Genomic DNA, 17,408 nt, shown 5'->3' with positions numbered 1-17,408 from the left:
TGTAAGTAAATACATAGATAGAGGTATATGTTTTTAGACATCAATGTTAAGTGAAAGTCCAAATTGTCACAGGTCATATTGCCCAACTCTATGTAGGATTAGAACGGTCAACAACAAGACAAAAACACACTGGGCCTGATTCACTAAGCTGTTCTTAAAGTTACCAAAGGAGTGCGTATTTGCGATAACCACAATCTCACGTGCGATTCACCAGGCTGCGTGTACAGCCTTCAGTTGTGTGTATCGCGGCTTTAGCTAATTTCACTAGCGCGATCCTGTGTAGATCAGATCATCCTCCACACACCATTTAACACCATAAAAGGCAATCGGGAACTCTAACGTCAGACCATAACACGTCATCACGCTTCAAAATGGACAGATCTACAAGCTTGCAACGTGTCGGACAAGGGACGCACCACATAACAACTTGTAGATCAGCTTTTTACAGTCCCTCACACGTCGCAGTAGATCAGCTTATTACAGTCCCTCACACGTCGCAGTATCCACTGAACAATAAAATAATAGCCTACTCTCAGGTGTAATGCATGAGAAAGAAGTTCATTTATAAAGTTCACACTTTATAAATGAACAATTGCTCACTCACCTTTGCCAATCAACATTTTATCAGAGCTTTATTGATTACTGAGAGGATTCTGTCCTTTGGATGAACATATCCTCCACTGTCCAACACGGAAATCAGATGGTGAGACTGCGTTCATGTGATCACTGATGTGGTCAATATTATGAATTAAAAGCATGACTTTGGGGTTGGCATGAAACTTAAAGCCCAATAGCAAAACTGTGGCAACACTTGCGGCAAACACGCTGAGGGAACTAATAATTCAGCTCAAATCGGTCGAATTTGCATCATGTCTATAATATGCATCCAAGCAATAGTTCCTTGACATCTTTATTTTTTATATATGTTGACAAATGTTGGGCACATAAATATTTTATTAACATTTGGCAATGTTGTAATTGTTGTGTATTCTAAGGACATACACAAGCTTTAGTCCCATGTAAGTCTGCCTCCGACTCAGAGTAGACATGAGAAAGAAGACTTCCCGCAAAATCCACCAACAGAAAAAGATGAATGAATCAGACTCATAACGTGGGAATTTGTGTAAATTAATTTACTTATAATTTTGGTTAAATATTTTTGTTTCGTTAAACAGCTTAGAGAATCGGACCCAATGGTTCACTTAAAAAAGACGTATACTCACAATTTTCAAACCAAACACACTTTTCAGATTACAATATGAGTGGAAAAATCAAGACTCATCTGTCAAAACTCACAATCGCAGGGGCCTGTATGGCAAGACAAACTTTCTAAACTCTCTCCACTGCATACAAGACACTGCATACCAGATCGCCATATTTAAATGCAGAGGCCACCATGCACGGACTGGCCCAAATGTATGCACGGCACTCTCACATTTACCTGATTGAAACACATGATATACTGAGGTGTACTGCTAGAATAGACAGAGGCAAAGACAGGCTCCTAGGAAGTAAAAGGGAGAAGGGGATGAACCTCTTGCAAAGTACTCCTGAAAGGTTCACTTTTTATTGGAGTCTTGTTTTTTGACCATTAAAGGACAACTTTGGTGATTTTAGACATAAAGTATACAGTGTGTGTGTGTGTGTGTGTGTGTGTGTGTGTGTATATTATATATATATATATATATAGTACATACACACACACACCTGTAATACTTGGACCCGCAGAGAATATTTACTTTAGTCAACTGTCATTAAAAATAGAGAGCTCCTGTTTCAGCTTCAGGCTCATAAGATTAGCATTACTGTCGACAACCTTTAATCACTCTTACCCGGGTCAAATAAAGGCTGGGTATGTGATAAAGGTATAAATCACCAAACCTGCCCATTCATATTTAAACAGATATTTCTTTGTTGGTATTACCATACAGTATGGTGAGAAACTGAGAATACCAATGTACAGCAGCGGTACTTACCCAGCACTGAGGGAGGACAGCGTCATGGTGAGAACATTCATTGTCCTCCTACAGAGGGCAGTATTGGTAGCAAGACGAAGAAGGGAAACAGAGATTACAAAGTGGTAAGGGGATCGAGGCCTGGCTTTGTGTATACAAATAAACATCAAAAATAAAACACAACTATGAATAAACTTAGGCATACATAGTGTAAAATAGCTCGAACCAGTGCTGATTATTTCGTTAGGACCCGCTACAGTGGTGTTCGATACGAACTTAACCGGGATGTGGATACCTCTACTTCAATGCTCTACGAGTTGCTTAGCCATTAGCCAGTTATTCTGTCTCATCTAGAAGACTCGTACCCAAGGTAATACAAGCCATTCAAGGTATATGGGTTGTAAAGCCAGATACCTTGATTCGTATGTTGACCTGTTGGAGACCTGCCTGGAATCTCAGGTTTAGAAGCCATGGGACCCGCCTTTTATGCTGTGCAAGTCTAGTGTTACGATGATGTCACCACTGTCTATATCCATCTTTGGAGTTTCTACATTAATCTGATGTCAGCGCTGGATATCGCTGTTGTCTCCATATATGGGACTATGGGTTATCCCATATATGGAACTCTAAGTGAAAGCCTTCGCAACACATAGTCTATTTGCAAGTTGATGATCACCAGGGTGATTACAACCAACCAACCAACCAACCACTTATAAAAAGCCAAGATGTAATAGCATTTAAAGTAATTCTGAGCCAGTCCATTTGATCCAAGTATTATCAAAACCAAGCTGGACATATCTAAGTAACATAAGGCTGATCTCAAAACACTTAACACAGACCAACAGCCGTGCTCAGCGATGCTGCTACTGTATATCTGATTTCAACTCAATCACAAATACGCAAAGGATAGGAGGACAAATTAACTCAATAACCGCCAACACAGTCTCTTACAGATGAAGATATCACACACACATTGTTTTAGATTTAGAATGTCATACTGCAGATATAGGCAACGTAATGGAGATTTGTTTTTAGCCTACAGATATGTTGTAGAGTAGAACACACAGTAAAATCCTCAGGGTTATTTTTATCCCTATTCCCTTTGTAATTCTGACAGTGTCTACAACCCTCTACTCACCCTAACCAAATGAACCCATATACATTTTTGTGTGTGCACCCTAATACTGTAGATCCTCTACAACTCTCCATGTTCTCTCTCTCTCTCTCTCTCTCTCTCTCTCTCCTGACAGTCTGATACCCACTGGCTCCAGACACGTCTCTCACAGGATTAAAGAGTATGGAGAAGAGAGACAGCCTTTTCCAAAACCACTTCACCGGCCTGACTGGACTGGAACCTCCCACAGAGCAACTTCTCTGGTCAGCAGCTGTGACTTTCAGGCTAAATAAGACTGGATTTAGCCTGCTGAGATTCTGACTGTACAAATGAAGGACATTAAAGAGAAGCCGTGTTGAACCAAACTAACAACTGCAAAAGATGGTGAGCTTAGCGTGCAATTCCCATTCAATCCCTTCAAGTTTTGTCACTGTGATTTAGACTTCCGCAGATGAGAATCATGTGGGTCTTACCTTTTTAACACGACTGTTCTCTGCCTCCAGGGGTGGATTATTGTGGTCTGCCAGGGTCACCTGAACGTGTCTCACGGGTGTCTTATCATTCCTGCCTCGTGGCTCATCCTCTTTCTCATTGGCCAGGTCAGACAGCCTTTATCGAAACATTAGGGGAAATTATGAGCCTGAAAAATGACACCATTACCACTGACTCACATTATCCTCAACGACGAGCAAGGCAACACAATCGCAGTCCCTGCTATACGTGCTCAGACAGATATGACTATTCAAGTATTCATTTACCTGCCCTTCCCCGCAGTGTCTAAGCTTTGCTCCACAGAGTAATCAGGCTGATCTTGCTGCCCAACTTGGCACAGCCTGGCCTCTGGCCTCTCCTCCTGAGGGGGGACCCGTTCAGCTGAGGGTCTTACTGGGGTACAGGCTATGGTTTCCCTCCTGGCACGACTTCTCTGCCTCCAGGGAGCAGCTGTCAGCATGCTCCCATCCACTCCCGGAGCATTGCGTCTCTCTCTCCGTGGAGGAGGACGTGGTGCAAGACACATGTCCTGTCTCTCCACCTCCTCAACCTTCTCCTGCATGGCTGTTGTGTCTCTCCAGCCTCTACCATTCTGCTCCTGGATGGGTGCCATATCCTGCAGGCCACTGTCATCTGCTGCTCTCCGGTCGGGATCCCCAGAGTGGCTCTTCTTCAGGATTCCTCTGATGCCTGGCTCTGACTCCCAGCGCTGCAGACCTTGGTCGGAGGAGGTGAGCTCCCCAGGCCCGCGCCCCAGCCCAGGTCTTGGCTGGGCAAAGCGCACCTCACTGGGTTTGAGGTTGACAGACAGAGCCTGCTGCCGGTCAGAGAGCTGAGGGGACAGGCGGAAAGCGGGAAGCTGAACAGGACCTTTCTGGAGCTGAACAGAGATAAAGAGCAAGGAATAATAGTAAAAATCCCAACCATGTGAACTGAGCGGTGCAGGCTGCTCAACGACACCTGTTGTTCGTAGCTGTTCGTACTCAGACATACAGACATACAAACATACACACACGGCCAGTCATTGGAGCGGTTTGGCACTGCTCAAAAATGTCCAGTCAGTAAACTTGCCTGAAATAATTTATGTTTCAGCAATACGCATGCAGAGTAAACCAATCAGGCAGTTCACCCACACTCATACAGATCATTTATAGAAACGTTTTTTAATACTATGTCAGTATTCCTACATTTTTTTTAAATTGCTTACAGTATGTGATACATGTGATACATAATTTTATCGGCAGACAATAATACCCTACCCTAATGCGGACGTGTGTTGCAGTGAGAAATCTTATCACGTGCCTAGCAGCTCAACTCAAGTTGACTGTGTGCCCAAACTAGACAGCAGGATCGCTCCATTTAATGAGTGAATGTTATTTGCATCATCATACAGTACTGTATACATGATTAATCTATTCAAAACATGTTTCAAAGGAAGTCTACAAAGGTACTTCTAGATAGAACCACCAAGCAAAAGACCAATGCTCACCAGGATGAGAGGCTTGTGTGGGCTGTAGTGTGTACAGTATGTTGTTTACTTCAATAAATTGTATATTTATCAGTGCCATATAGTACTACTTGACTGGAGTTGGCTCTGTACTTGGTCCACACTTCCCTTTACACTAAATCTCTTCGTCAAAATAGCCAATCTGCAAGCTCATCATAACACGTCATAGATCTGACATTTTCACCGAATGTCAAGGTGGTTAATGTTTGTCATCTTGTGTCAGCAGTGTCAGAACTCAGAATATCAACCCAAAACACCTGATGAAGTCCGAAACGTTGTACCACCTGTACCACTTTTGTGTTTAAAAGTTACAATTTTTTTTAATAAAAAAACTTTTAGGAGCAATGCTATTGTGCGGACGTTCATTCTTTTGAATAACATCAACCCAAGCCACTCACCAGGCTGACCTCTTCCACGGTGATAGGCTGTGTGAGGTAGCGAGACCCTTTCTGCCTGCGCCTCTCTGGGGGGGCATCAGCAGGGGGGCCACCACCCTCCTGACTCCCCAGCAGCGACAGTTTGTTGAAGAGGGCTAGTTTCTCACTCATGCTCAGTTTGCAGTTCTCATCATCCTCCACAGACTCAGCCTGCATAGCCTCGACTTCAGGTGAAGATGCTGGCTGTGGGTTGCTGCAGGGGAGGAGGTGAGTGGATATATTATTATATTAGTGATTCTCAAACCTTTTACATTTCAGTTACCCCATCTTGATATGCATTAGACCAGTGATTCCCAACCTTTTTAGCCTGTGACCCAAAAGATAAATTAGGACCCAAACTAGTGAAAATAGCAGATCTACATGCTCACAACGTGTCGCTTTGCGTGGTTAGGGGGTCCCCAGACCTCACATTGAGAGTGAGAACTGTGAGACCCAGTGTATTCTGTGATGTGAACTACAGAGCAGAGAAGGGTGGGATTGACTGAAACACAATGTGTGCATTTTGGTAGTAAATCACAGCTTTACACTCCTGACAGTGGGTTATAATTAGAGACTCCAACTGTCAAAACAGAACAGGTCAAAAGTTCAGTTTGAATCTAATTCTAACTGAATCCAGTTCACATACTGTATACGCAAACAAACATTAATATAGATTCACATGTATATATTGTTTTATTGTGTGGACCCCAGCAACAATAGTTGTTAATGCAGTAATAAAGGGGATCCTAAATAAAGACCAAAGAATAATCTGATCCTAGTAGGGCAAAGCACATTTGGACTAAAACGTAAATGTATTATGGTTTCCCAGTAGCATTGCTGTTCATTTGAACTACTTTAACCATATTTTACTTTCATGCCATGCTAAGTTTGTACATCTGCTATTTTTGAAGATCTTTGAAAAATATAGAAACGTTTTGGAAAACTTTGATATCTTTGAGGGGCTCTAGCCCATCCTATGTGTAAACACAACCATTGAATGCCATTGACAATGAATGGCCAGCTTTGAGTGTTTTAATGCTTTAAAGCTGCTTCTTTTCACCCGACAGGGGAGAGTTTCCCCGGTCGGACGAAGCACGTGGAAGGAACACGTTATTCCAACCAGTTCCTTTTCCCCTCTATCAGGCGCCCCGGCTGGCCAGGGGGAGGTAGTTTAGAGACCAGGGGCTCCATTTTCGTCACCGCTAAACCCCTTATCCCTAAACTTCTTTGCCTTTTTTTACTATTTCGCAAAACATTTTTGAATAGTTAAAATGGCCAGTCTACAAGCTCACAACGTGTCAATGTAGATTGGCTAGTTGAACTATTCAAAAATGTTTTTCAAAATAGTAAAAAAAGGCAAAGAAGTTTAGGGATAAGGGGTTTAGCGGTAACGAAAATGGAGCCCCAGGAGTACTGCATGTTTTTGTGAGGGTACCTACCCTAGGGGACACGGGGAGAACATGCAAACTCCACACAGAAAGGCCCTTTCACCAACCCACACAGGGTATGGGCGCTGATGACGCAGAGTAGGACCTTCTAGCTGTGAGGCGACAGCACTACCGACTGTGTCACCGTGCCCCCGGGTTGTGATTTTTTTTAACACAACTCTTCTCTTCTGGGGGTCCTTGGCAGAATACATGTCAGATGGGGGTCTGCGGCAGAATACATGTCAGATGGGGGTCTGCGGCAGAATACATGTCAGATGGGGGTCTGCGGCCGTTGACACGAAAAGGTTTGGGAACCACTACTCTACTGCACTCTGTATTGTATTATTAATGGATTTGGATGCGTCTGTGAGTTCAGTAGGGTTCTTTGTTCTGGTGTTTGTGATATATAATTTACAGTGCTTCATCTTTAACCACCAGGGATCCACACAGCCCACCTGATGGCCACCATTTCTTCACAGGTGATTGGTTGAGTGAGGGAGCGATGCTCGTTGCCACGACGCACCCTGCGTTCATGGGAAACGCTACCAGAGCGAGGCTTCAGGTACGCAGAAGCCTCAGGGGTGGAGGTCTTTTCCAGCTCCTATAAAGAAGACGGGAGGGGGAGACGTTGGCATGGTCATACATTAATATTGATCAATGATATATATGTTGAACAATGCATGCTTTAGGGGAACCTTAGCATTCAGGTCAAATAGCCAGTTCAGGTCTTTGGCTAGTTAGTAAATAATACAAAGTATTACCAAAATGACATGAAAACTCCCTGTACTTACAGTATGTCCATCTTTTGTATTTGTATGGATGGATTAAGGGAGGGAGGGGGAAGTGGGTCAGATAGCTGGTAAATAAAGTGGTAGAGTGACTCCGAGGGAGAGGGATAGAATGCCAGCCCTACAGGTCACAGTGTAACCAAACCCCTACAGGTTTCTGTTACCTCAGCCTGCCTGCCTGCCTGCACAGACCAGCAGGCTAATTATAACAGCACTGTGATGGCTGTTAATAGCCAATATACTGACTGGCACATTTTGACAAAATGCTTCCTCACTAAAACTATTCAGAAATATTAGGATTGACATGCTATTGCTTGAAGCATTGTTACTGAAGGGAAATTTAAATAAAAAAAGAGAGCAGGTGGGGGCTGCATTTCAATGCCAGCATGTTGTATATCCTGTATACAGACCGACATTAAATCGTTACACAAAAGGATGATTAACAACTAACCCTAGCGTCAAAGCCCTCCTGTTTTTCGTCTACACTCTTTGCCAAAAATAGCCGCATTACAACGAGCTTGCAGATCTGCTATTTTTGCCAAATGTTAGCCCCAGAATAGGGATGTTAGGGTTCAAGTGGTTAAGTTACACGATACAAGCCAACAGTGGGGAGGTTCAGACACAGCACAGTATGTTATGCAACTATTATTCACAGTATAAATGTAGTCACCTAACACCTGTTTGACCAGTCATATTCCTCAACATGTGCATGATGGGTTCTGCGTGATCAGCACTATATGGTTTGCCAACTCACTGTAAGGTGAGCAGCTGTGAGAGCTCATCGGAGACAGCAACACACTGACTGTTTAATATCCGTCATTGCAAGCTCTCGGCAGCAGAAGTCCAGGGCATTAACTTTTAATCCCGTTTACGGTACTCCATTTCCTGTAGTTAATAGTTATAGTGTATACTGATGGTTTTCAATTTTAGTATAATTCCTCTTGGAGGCAATTCCAGTTAGACAGGTTTATTATGTTTGTTATTTAGCTGATACAAATCTTAAGGTTACTTCCGTAACCCCCTCTCTGACAATATGAGTGAGGTGCGGTGTCTCTGTGTCTCATTTGGTGAGACACTTCACTCATTGTTTCTGTTGTTAGCCGACACACACATGAGAGCATTAAGCCTAATTTATATTTTGTCATATGACAAAATATGAATTAGCCTTTAGGCATGGGTCCCTGCCCAGCTTTAAGGAGTGACTTTCTTATAAACAGGCATTAAGATGGAACACAGAACAGAAGAAGAGAAGCGGGTCCTATCCAACTATAGAAAGGAGTCCAGTTTCAAAGGCTAAGACTAAGATGGTCATACTTTAAACAGGGACATCTTGGCTGCCACGCTCATCTTGGCGCGATCGTCCGTCTTCACATCCGCTGTGAGAAAAACAAATACATCATCATGTCACGAAAACTTCTAATTACATACACAATTACACACACACAAACGGGCACGCGTGCGTGCACACACAGACACACACACACTATAACAAACATCAATGTGTGATGTTTCAGAGTGAGTTACTGGTTTAATTACTGAGTGAGGAATTGGACCCAAATGCAGGACAATAAACCAGGAGCAAGGTAAACAAAACTTAGAAGAAGGCACAACAGGAACTTGGGTAACACGAAGAAACAAACACGGCAGAAGTGATTCTGATGTACAACTCAGAAAAACATCATTCCTCTTCACATCATCAGTCTTCTGACCGACAGCGACGATACACATGGGGAGGATTACAAACAGAGACACACATGGGATAATAGGCCTATCTCACAGCCCGCTTTCCACGCCCACTTCCGGTAAATAGTGGTGTCATTTAACATTAGCATTTACACGTTTTTTTCTCTGGAGAATCTAAGTACATTTTCTAATGTAAAAATGTGACAGACCAATATTATTATGAAGCAAACAAGATGGTAAATCAGCTCGAACAGATAGAACAAACCTTACCTTGAGAAAACAAAAGTTGTAGACTTCTTAAATTACCTCTGTTAACATGTAGCGTCTATGGAGTGACGTCACGCTATCACCACTAACCCCGAAAGGGGGCGTATTAAGGGGGCGGGGAAATTCTGTGAGATAGGCTTATTATAACTGGGAATGAAACTGCACGACAAAACCTAGACACTGAACACAGAGCTGAGGGAACTAGACAGAGAATACAATACATGCCGATCAGAGAATACAATATAGGAAAACAAAAATGTTGGTTAGATTTAGCTGTGACCGGTGAGACTGGAACTGGTAGTGGTCATTCGGTCAAGTCAACCAGGTTAATTTACTGTCAGGTGGTCGTCTTTTAAAAAGCTATTATTAATTTTCCTGGCACAAATATCAATACACTTGTCCAGGCTTGTTTAGGGCCCCAATTGTACAAAATAACATTGTACGGCGCTTTATTCCCTATAACTTGACCCAAGTCATAAGCTCAAACTGTAACCTAATACACAGTTGAATCCACAGTGGTATTTTAACCCATTTTGGTGTTTTAAACATTATGTTATAATTTAGTTATTGAAAATAGCAGATCTACAAGCTCATAGCGCGCCACCGAGTGGCGCGCTACGAGCTTGTAGATCTGCTATTTTTGAAAAATTGTGAAAATATTTATTTCAGAAAACTGGAGGATTTAAAAGATTTTTTTTTAATTTTGAGGTCAGGCCTAAATGGGTTAACCAGTTAAAATAGCCGTATATTACTGAGTAGTAAGCAAGGGAAGCTGGTAGTGGACATATGCAGAGCAGAGAAGCAGCCTGTCAGTCATCGGCACACAGTGAGACTGATCCCTTCATGTGAGGCCACGGGCCATCTCACACCTGGCATACACTGTCACATGGCACCTGGTACAGCTGAGCTACCTGGCATACACTGTCACATGGCACCTGGTACAGCTGAGCTGTCACACTGTCACACCTGGCATACACTGTCACATGGCACCTGGTACAGCTGAGCTGTCACACCTGGCATACACTGTCACATGGCACCTGGTACAGCTGAGCTGTCACACTGTCACACCTGGCATACACTGTCACATGGCACCTGGTACAGCTGAGCTGTCACACCTGGCATACACTGTCACATGGCACCTGGTACAGCTGAGCTGTCACACTGTCACACCTGGCATACACTGTCACATGGCACCTGGTACAGCTGAGCTGTCACACTGTCACACCTGGCATACACTGCCACATGGCACCTGGTACAGTTGAGCTACCTGGCAGGACCCAACCTAATTTCTGCCAAGGTGGCTGAAAATAAAGAAAACTAAAGCAAAAAAGACCATCTATCTTTGTCACACCCCATGTGTGCTTTTTACTACTGCCAATTTAGTTGTTTAAATTACCAATTTTTACCAAACACTGCTGTTGAATACAATATCGACTCACCGGTCAGTGCACCATGGTGGATTCGAACCCACAACCTCCATGTGCAGACACATAGGTTTTAACAATCCAGGAAGATCCTTTTTAGTTTTTGTGTTAGGACATGGTCACACCGTGCTTTTATTCTACCTATGAAGGTGGATTCTGCAAATGCATTTCAATGGGAATGGGATTGTTTTGTTATTTGCAGAAATCCGCAAATGGCAGCAAACCGCTCCATTCACATTGAAATGCATTGGCAGAATCCGATGTCATAGGTTGGTAGAATAAAGGTGTGGTGTGACCGTGCCCTTAAAATGATAAACCAAGCTAAACCAAGCATCATTAGCTGAATTTTTAAGTCAGTTAACCACATTGAACTTGGCGTCCCTATTTTGTGATTATAGGTGAACGTTTTTTGGTCACAAATTAGCATTGTGATGTGTTGTGAGCTTATAGATTGGATATTTTCTGTATGTTCACGCAACACCAAAATATGGTGAAGTATTAAATAGGGCTTAAGTGGTTAATTCGGAAGCTCAAATTTGTTAACTAAATATAACAATATAAACTATATGTAAAGAGTTAAAAGAAAGTGCCGATGGCAGTAGTTGTTGCACAAGTGAATGGCAACATCATGTTTGTAAAGTGGTAGTTCAAATCTTTTATTTTGGATTACAGGAGTCCCAGGGCTGACTTGGTTTTATGATTCATACATCCATCATCGGTGAGAACATTTAACATTGATATGTAGGCCAAGTCTAAAAATAAAATCCTGATTCACTTGATGATGATGAGTGATATAAATGTCAGTGTATTCTAGGGGTAGTTCGTAGAAGCAGGTCCACAAATGGACAGAGATTGTTTATGTAACTAAATAAGCAGTTATTAAAGAAAAGATAGATCGTTTGATAGAGGACAGGAACATGACAAAAGGCCTCTGACAGCGTCTATGAAAACAGCAAAAAGCCTAGTTTATGCTTCCTCAGCCCGTTATGGGACTTGTCACTTGAAAAATAACACATTTTCAACTGAAAATACTTTATATTTAGGCTATATATCAACACTTTGTCGACAGAGCATAAATCGTTACTTAATAGTTATTTTCCAAAGTCACCATGACACCTACTATCTTATCTTGAGAGCAGGTGATTTTGTTCGAGCGTGCGTGCATGCATGCACCTGCTCTTCATTGTCAATGTGTTGAACATCAACAGACTCTCTCTCATGCTGTCACTGGACAGTGAACGCATTGCCAGTATTACACACAATAGATCAGCTGTTTTTTCGGCCAACACAATAACATAAGACCACGTGATCCAAGCCTCCAGGCCAAGTGGCGAAGACAATTACCTTTTGAGCCATCCTCTTCCTCTGTATCCAACATCCTGCAGAAGGAGAGAAAACAGGAGCAAATGTGAGGTCACTGAATGAAATCCACCGATAGAACCATTAGGACTCATGTTTAGGTTTTTGTGATCGTCATCACAGTCTCCATCAGTTCGTCGTGGAGCTCATAGAACATGGTCCTTGTGCTATAGTGTGTTCCAGCACACACCCCCACACACAGACTATCGTGTCATATTTACATGCTCAACAAAGCAACACTGTAGAGGTCACAAAGGACTTGGGAAGTGCAAACACATGCAAATCAAACCACCCTCTAAAACACAGCACTTTTCAGTCTGCTACATCACAAAGTACATATGACACAACAACCCACATCATCTAAAATCAATAATTCCTGATGATGATGTACCATATGAAGCCCAGTTGTGATGCACTCGTCTCGCATTGTCGTGAAACTCAATAGTATTTATCATGACACATTCCTGACATGCTGCGCCAGTGAAACACTGCAAAGCAAAAAACAACTGTAGCACTGCAAACAAACACCTTGAGAATAACCAGGCTGGGAGGCTCAGCCTCACAGTTCAGACCCAGGCTGCATGTCCTATGGTTGGCCGCAGCCCCCCAGCATGCGTTTCACCCACCAGCACTGCACACTGTCATTACCCGCTGCTCTCTTGCATTTCATTGGCTGTGATGGGCTGCGTCCTGAAGCGCTCGTTGGTTTTGCGGCCCGCAGCGGATGCCCCAGGGAGGTAGCGCCGGGCACGTCGCCGACCCCCCTCGGCGCCTGGTTTCACGGCCAGGTCGAGAGATGATGTAGCATGGCCAGTGTCAGGGCTACTAGCCACAAAGATAACATAGGAGGCAGCCAGGCGCGATCAGAAAAGAAAGAGGAAAAGGATGTTGAGGCAAGAAGTAGAGTAAACAGTTGAACTGTGATGGTCAGGTCAAACCCACACTAGCCTCAGTACCCAGGCTTTTATTTTCGTTAAACCCACACATACACACACATGCAGGTGACCCTACACTTTCTCAGGCTGTGCTCCACTTCCAGTCCGCTGCTGAAGGGCACTCTTCAACTGGCCCACGGACACCCGCGTGCGGAGCTGTGGGCCGTCGACTCCAGAAGAGCCCTGAGGGGCAGGGGGCTCAGTGCCCTGGGAACCCTGCCTGGAGGGGCGGGAGTGAAGGGAAGCAGATGAGGGAGCAGGAGGGGAGAATGTGGGCTAGGGAATACTCTCAGGGGGAAAAAGGTACAATATTGACCCCATTTTGGTCAAATGCAACATCTTGAGATAGTTTATTTTTTCTTTCTTTTTTAAGGGAAAGTGCCAATGCCAATGCTGTACCTTTTTTCTGAGAGTGGGGAGACGGCTGTTACAGGGTTTTATTTGCCTGTATCCTTTATTGTTTTGTATGTCTTTTTAGGGTCGATGTGTGGTAGTAGTCTAGTAGCCAGAATGTGAACCCGGACATGTTGAGTACACCAATGTTTTATGTTATAAATGTTTAGTATGGGTCCCCAGCATGTAGAAACTGCCGGATGCTAACTTGCATATGTTGAGCAATTTTCGTATATATAATATCGTATATATAATATCATGTGACCATACCATTAACAACAAAAAAATATTCAAAATTTCATCATGCTTTATGTAGCATGTGACGTGTCAAACTAGGGGGATTTCATGATGCTGAATCCATTCCAAGCATTAGTTTTGAAAAAAAATCTCTCATTGGGAAAATGATGCTAAAAACGGCCCTTTGCCATCATCACAAATGTGATGATGTCAGTGCCAAGTGGGCATGGCCATTTTTAGCCCAATGAGTGTTTTTAAACATTTATAACATAAAACGTTGGTGTACTCAACATGTCCGGGTTCACAATGGGGCTATATCCCCAAATCTCATAATTATAATGTTTGCTCTCAGGAGGAGAGAGGAGTCAGAAAACCAGCACATTGTACCTAAGTAGACAGGTACAGTAGATGTTTGGTAATTCAGGGACGTAAGCTCTGTAACGTTAAGGCTTAGTGGTAAAATGCTAGACAGCATTTAGATTAACTCAAGCAGTCACGCCTCTACATTTTGGGATTCTCGTTTGGGCTGTCTTTTGTGTTCCATTCATGGGGACATTGTTGGCATCACTGGTGGCCGCACCAGTGAATGTTGTATGTAGGCCTAAATAGCATTTACCAAACCAAAACAAACTGACAAGGAAGAATACGGAAATCTACCGGGAGCATTATTTTATGGACCCAAACCACGCAATTAGACTTTTTATTTTAGTGGGGTAAATCCATCCCAGTAGAGCGATAGTAACAGTCAACTACAAGAGCAGTATGTCGGTCCCTAGAAATGGAAAGAGATTTGGCCCAGGAGAGAACCAACCAAACACATGGGAGGAGTCAACGAAGTTGGTAAACCCTGCTTTAAAGCACCCTTCTGGCCTGGAAACCACCGATTAAGACCTCTCAGTAACAAAGGTCATACAGTCCAGAAGTGGATTGAAGAACCTGGTGCAACTGGTGCTGTTGAAAGGTCATTGGAGAGGGTCAAAGGTCATTGGAGAGGGTCAAGCCGGGTTAAAACACTACTATTTACATATAGTTCTTAAGTGTTTGTTAACCGCTTAAGCCCTTTAAAATATATTTTTAATAGCTGATCTACAAGCTCACATCAGGTCGCATTGCAACACGTGAGCTTGTAGATAAGCAATTTTTGAATCAAATATTTTATTTTCTCTTGGAAAATTAAATTAATAAGGAAGAAATCCGGGCACTCACAAAAGGTGGGAGAGAGGATGTTAACTTCAATGTATAAAAAGGCTGTCTTTAACATTGTTATTCTTTGAGGTAGGAACTGTATTGTACTGTGATACAATATCATGTACGCAAAAACAATGAAATTAAATGAAATCAGGGCAAGAACTCAGTTCTCACTCTGATGAAGACCTGTCCTGGTTAAAACAAAGTTATTTTTAAGTTTACATCCTCTCATATACTTTTTTCCTTTCCTCTTTTTTAAGTCTTTAATCCCGTTTATCCAAGAACAACCATCAGTATACTTTTTAAACATTTTATCTCAGTTGAGCACCTGGTGGGCGTATTTGTTTTTCTCAGTTGAATCTCTGTTGACTCAAAGAAGGAGAACCCAAACCAACTCATATTGCTTGTTGTGAGTATATTCAGCGGCAGCAGGTCGGCAGCATACAACTAATAGAGCACCGAAGTCTGACGTCAATATCGGTAGAGGGCGCAAATCCACGGGTTCATGTACTTTTTATTTACATTGTAATCCCCATAGGGGGATTTTAGATCGCCTCATATAAGGACTGTGTTTGAACATCCCGGCCGCTACACTCAAATGGATATGAAGAATCAACTGACTGAGAGAAAACGCTATTGTTACTGCTACTGAATTAGTTACATTTTCGCTAGAAACAGACTGTATCATACATGAGTGACTGACGGTCGCAAACGATACAGAGACACCTCCCTGACAATAACGCCGAGACAGCTTGTTTATTTTTGGACCACAATGCTTATATGAAACAATTTTAAGATGACCCCATGTTATTCTCCATAGAGAAATTACTTCCGTGAACCAGGGGAAACCAGGGGATGAGTGACGTCAGGACTTCGGCGCTCTATGCTGTATTCCCACAGATACTATAGTCTGCGTAACTAATACTGTATCCCCACATACTATAGTGTGCGTACATGCAGCACAAAGTGCATGGCCAAGTGTAACACTTGACTTCCTTTCTCTCACTTGTATGCAACGCAGTCTACTCACAAGTGGTGGCTGGAGAGAAACATTAACATTACAAAAGTGATTAAAACTGGTTGTAATCTCCTTACTGCGGAATGGACTCACCTTCTCAGGTATGGGGACTCTGCCTGAGTGTTGGCCTCAGTGCCGTTAACGACCCCTCGAGACCTGCCGTTGACTCTTTCAGTGAGGGTATCCGAGTTGAGCATCTCCTTGTGGGTAGTGGAGTCATGCGCTTCACTCCCGCCCCTCCGCACCCACTTGGAGGGCAGCTCCTCCAAGTTGCCATAACGCTCGGCCAGCTCCCGCCTCCTGTCTGCCTTATAGCGGGCAATCCGCTCCGACCTCGGCTCCAGGGCTGGCGTCTCCACGGCATCCATATCCATCCCTTCAGAAGGTCACAGGTGATTCGCTCCTTCTCTGACAATGACAATGCATTTAGGAGTGGAAAACGTAGGCCTGTTCTTTTTCCAAGTCGAGGCACACCAAAAAAGAAAACGGGGCCCAGTGAGAATCTCAGTTCCTGTGAGGTCCAAACAACTCCAGGGTACGTTTAGTCTCACTAATGAGTCATTGCAAGCCAGTCAATAGCATGTGTTCCTCCTGAAATAGAAGCAAACAAAAATAAATTGCTCATCAACAAACTGTGCACTGCACGCACATTCACTTTACACTCCATAATGTGTCAATTTAGACCTCATTCACTCGTTGAGTACACAAGTATATCAAAGATCCATGTTTGTCCCTCCACCAGTCTATCAAACAAACAATGACTCATGCCTTATCTGATGTCATCTCCAAAAGACATCCATAGACTAGAGTGCAATGCACCGCTCCCCAAATCCCGACCCAACCATTTTCATCCAAGTACATCCATGTCCTCCTCAGCCTCATCTGTAAGATGACCTGTTTCAGGCTGCGGTGCCATGCAGGAATCTCCCCTTGCACTGAAACCTGACACCACAGCCACTCAACTCCACACTGGGCCTGGCCCTTATGGCACAGAGGCGGCAGGCAGTCCAATCTTTTCAGGAGAACATATCTGCTACAAACGACCACTAAGTTCGGTGTTCTATACTACTACTGCTACTGCTGTAGCAGCAACTGAAAAGCTGCAAATGCAGTCAAATTGTTGCTGTAGCATGGTCAACCATGTTGTCCATCAAAACCACACAAACTCTGACCTACAGTATGGCTTCATGCTAGTGGTTACACAG

General features: G+C 43.3%; 1 protein-coding gene across 6 annotated transcripts in view; it reads right to left on the bottom strand.

Annotated features, from left to right (window-relative positions):
- Positions 1-17,408, bottom strand: part of LOC306937617 (supervillin-like) — a 36,432-nt gene that overhangs the window by 16,678 nt on the left and 2,346 nt on the right. For 2 of the 6 annotated variants that reach the window (XM_079521474.1, XM_079521477.1), the window contains exons 2-12: positions 16,297-16,794; positions 13,444-13,587; positions 13,081-13,257; positions 12,418-12,452; positions 9,014-9,075; positions 7,367-7,512; positions 5,467-5,698; positions 3,828-4,441; positions 3,543-3,678; positions 1,977-2,024; positions 1,442-1,504 (exon numbers count right to left, since the gene is read on the bottom strand). In XM_079521474.1, the coding sequence (XP_079377600.1) occupies positions 1,442-1,504; positions 1,977-2,024; positions 3,543-3,678; positions 3,828-4,441; positions 5,467-5,698; positions 7,367-7,512; positions 9,014-9,075; positions 12,418-12,452; positions 13,081-13,257; positions 13,444-13,587; positions 16,297-16,577 (1,938 nt within the window). In that variant the 5' untranslated portion in view covers positions 16,578-16,794. The remainder of the gene's footprint in view (positions 1-1,441; positions 1,505-1,976; positions 2,025-3,542; positions 3,679-3,827; positions 4,442-5,466; positions 5,699-7,366; positions 7,513-9,013; positions 9,076-12,417; positions 12,453-13,080; positions 13,258-13,443; positions 13,588-16,296; positions 16,795-17,408) is intronic. The other 4 variants (XM_079521475.1, XM_079521476.1, XM_079521479.1 and 1 more) reach the window with 4 other exon arrangements.

This window comes from Electrona antarctica, assembly GCF_951216825.1.
Source record: "Electrona antarctica genome assembly, chromosome: 14".
NCBI classification, from domain to species: Eukaryota; Metazoa; Chordata; class Actinopteri; order Myctophiformes; family Myctophidae; genus Electrona; species Electrona antarctica.
The sequence above is the reverse complement of the archived record's forward strand: the minus strand, read 5'-3'. Positions and strand labels throughout refer to the sequence as shown.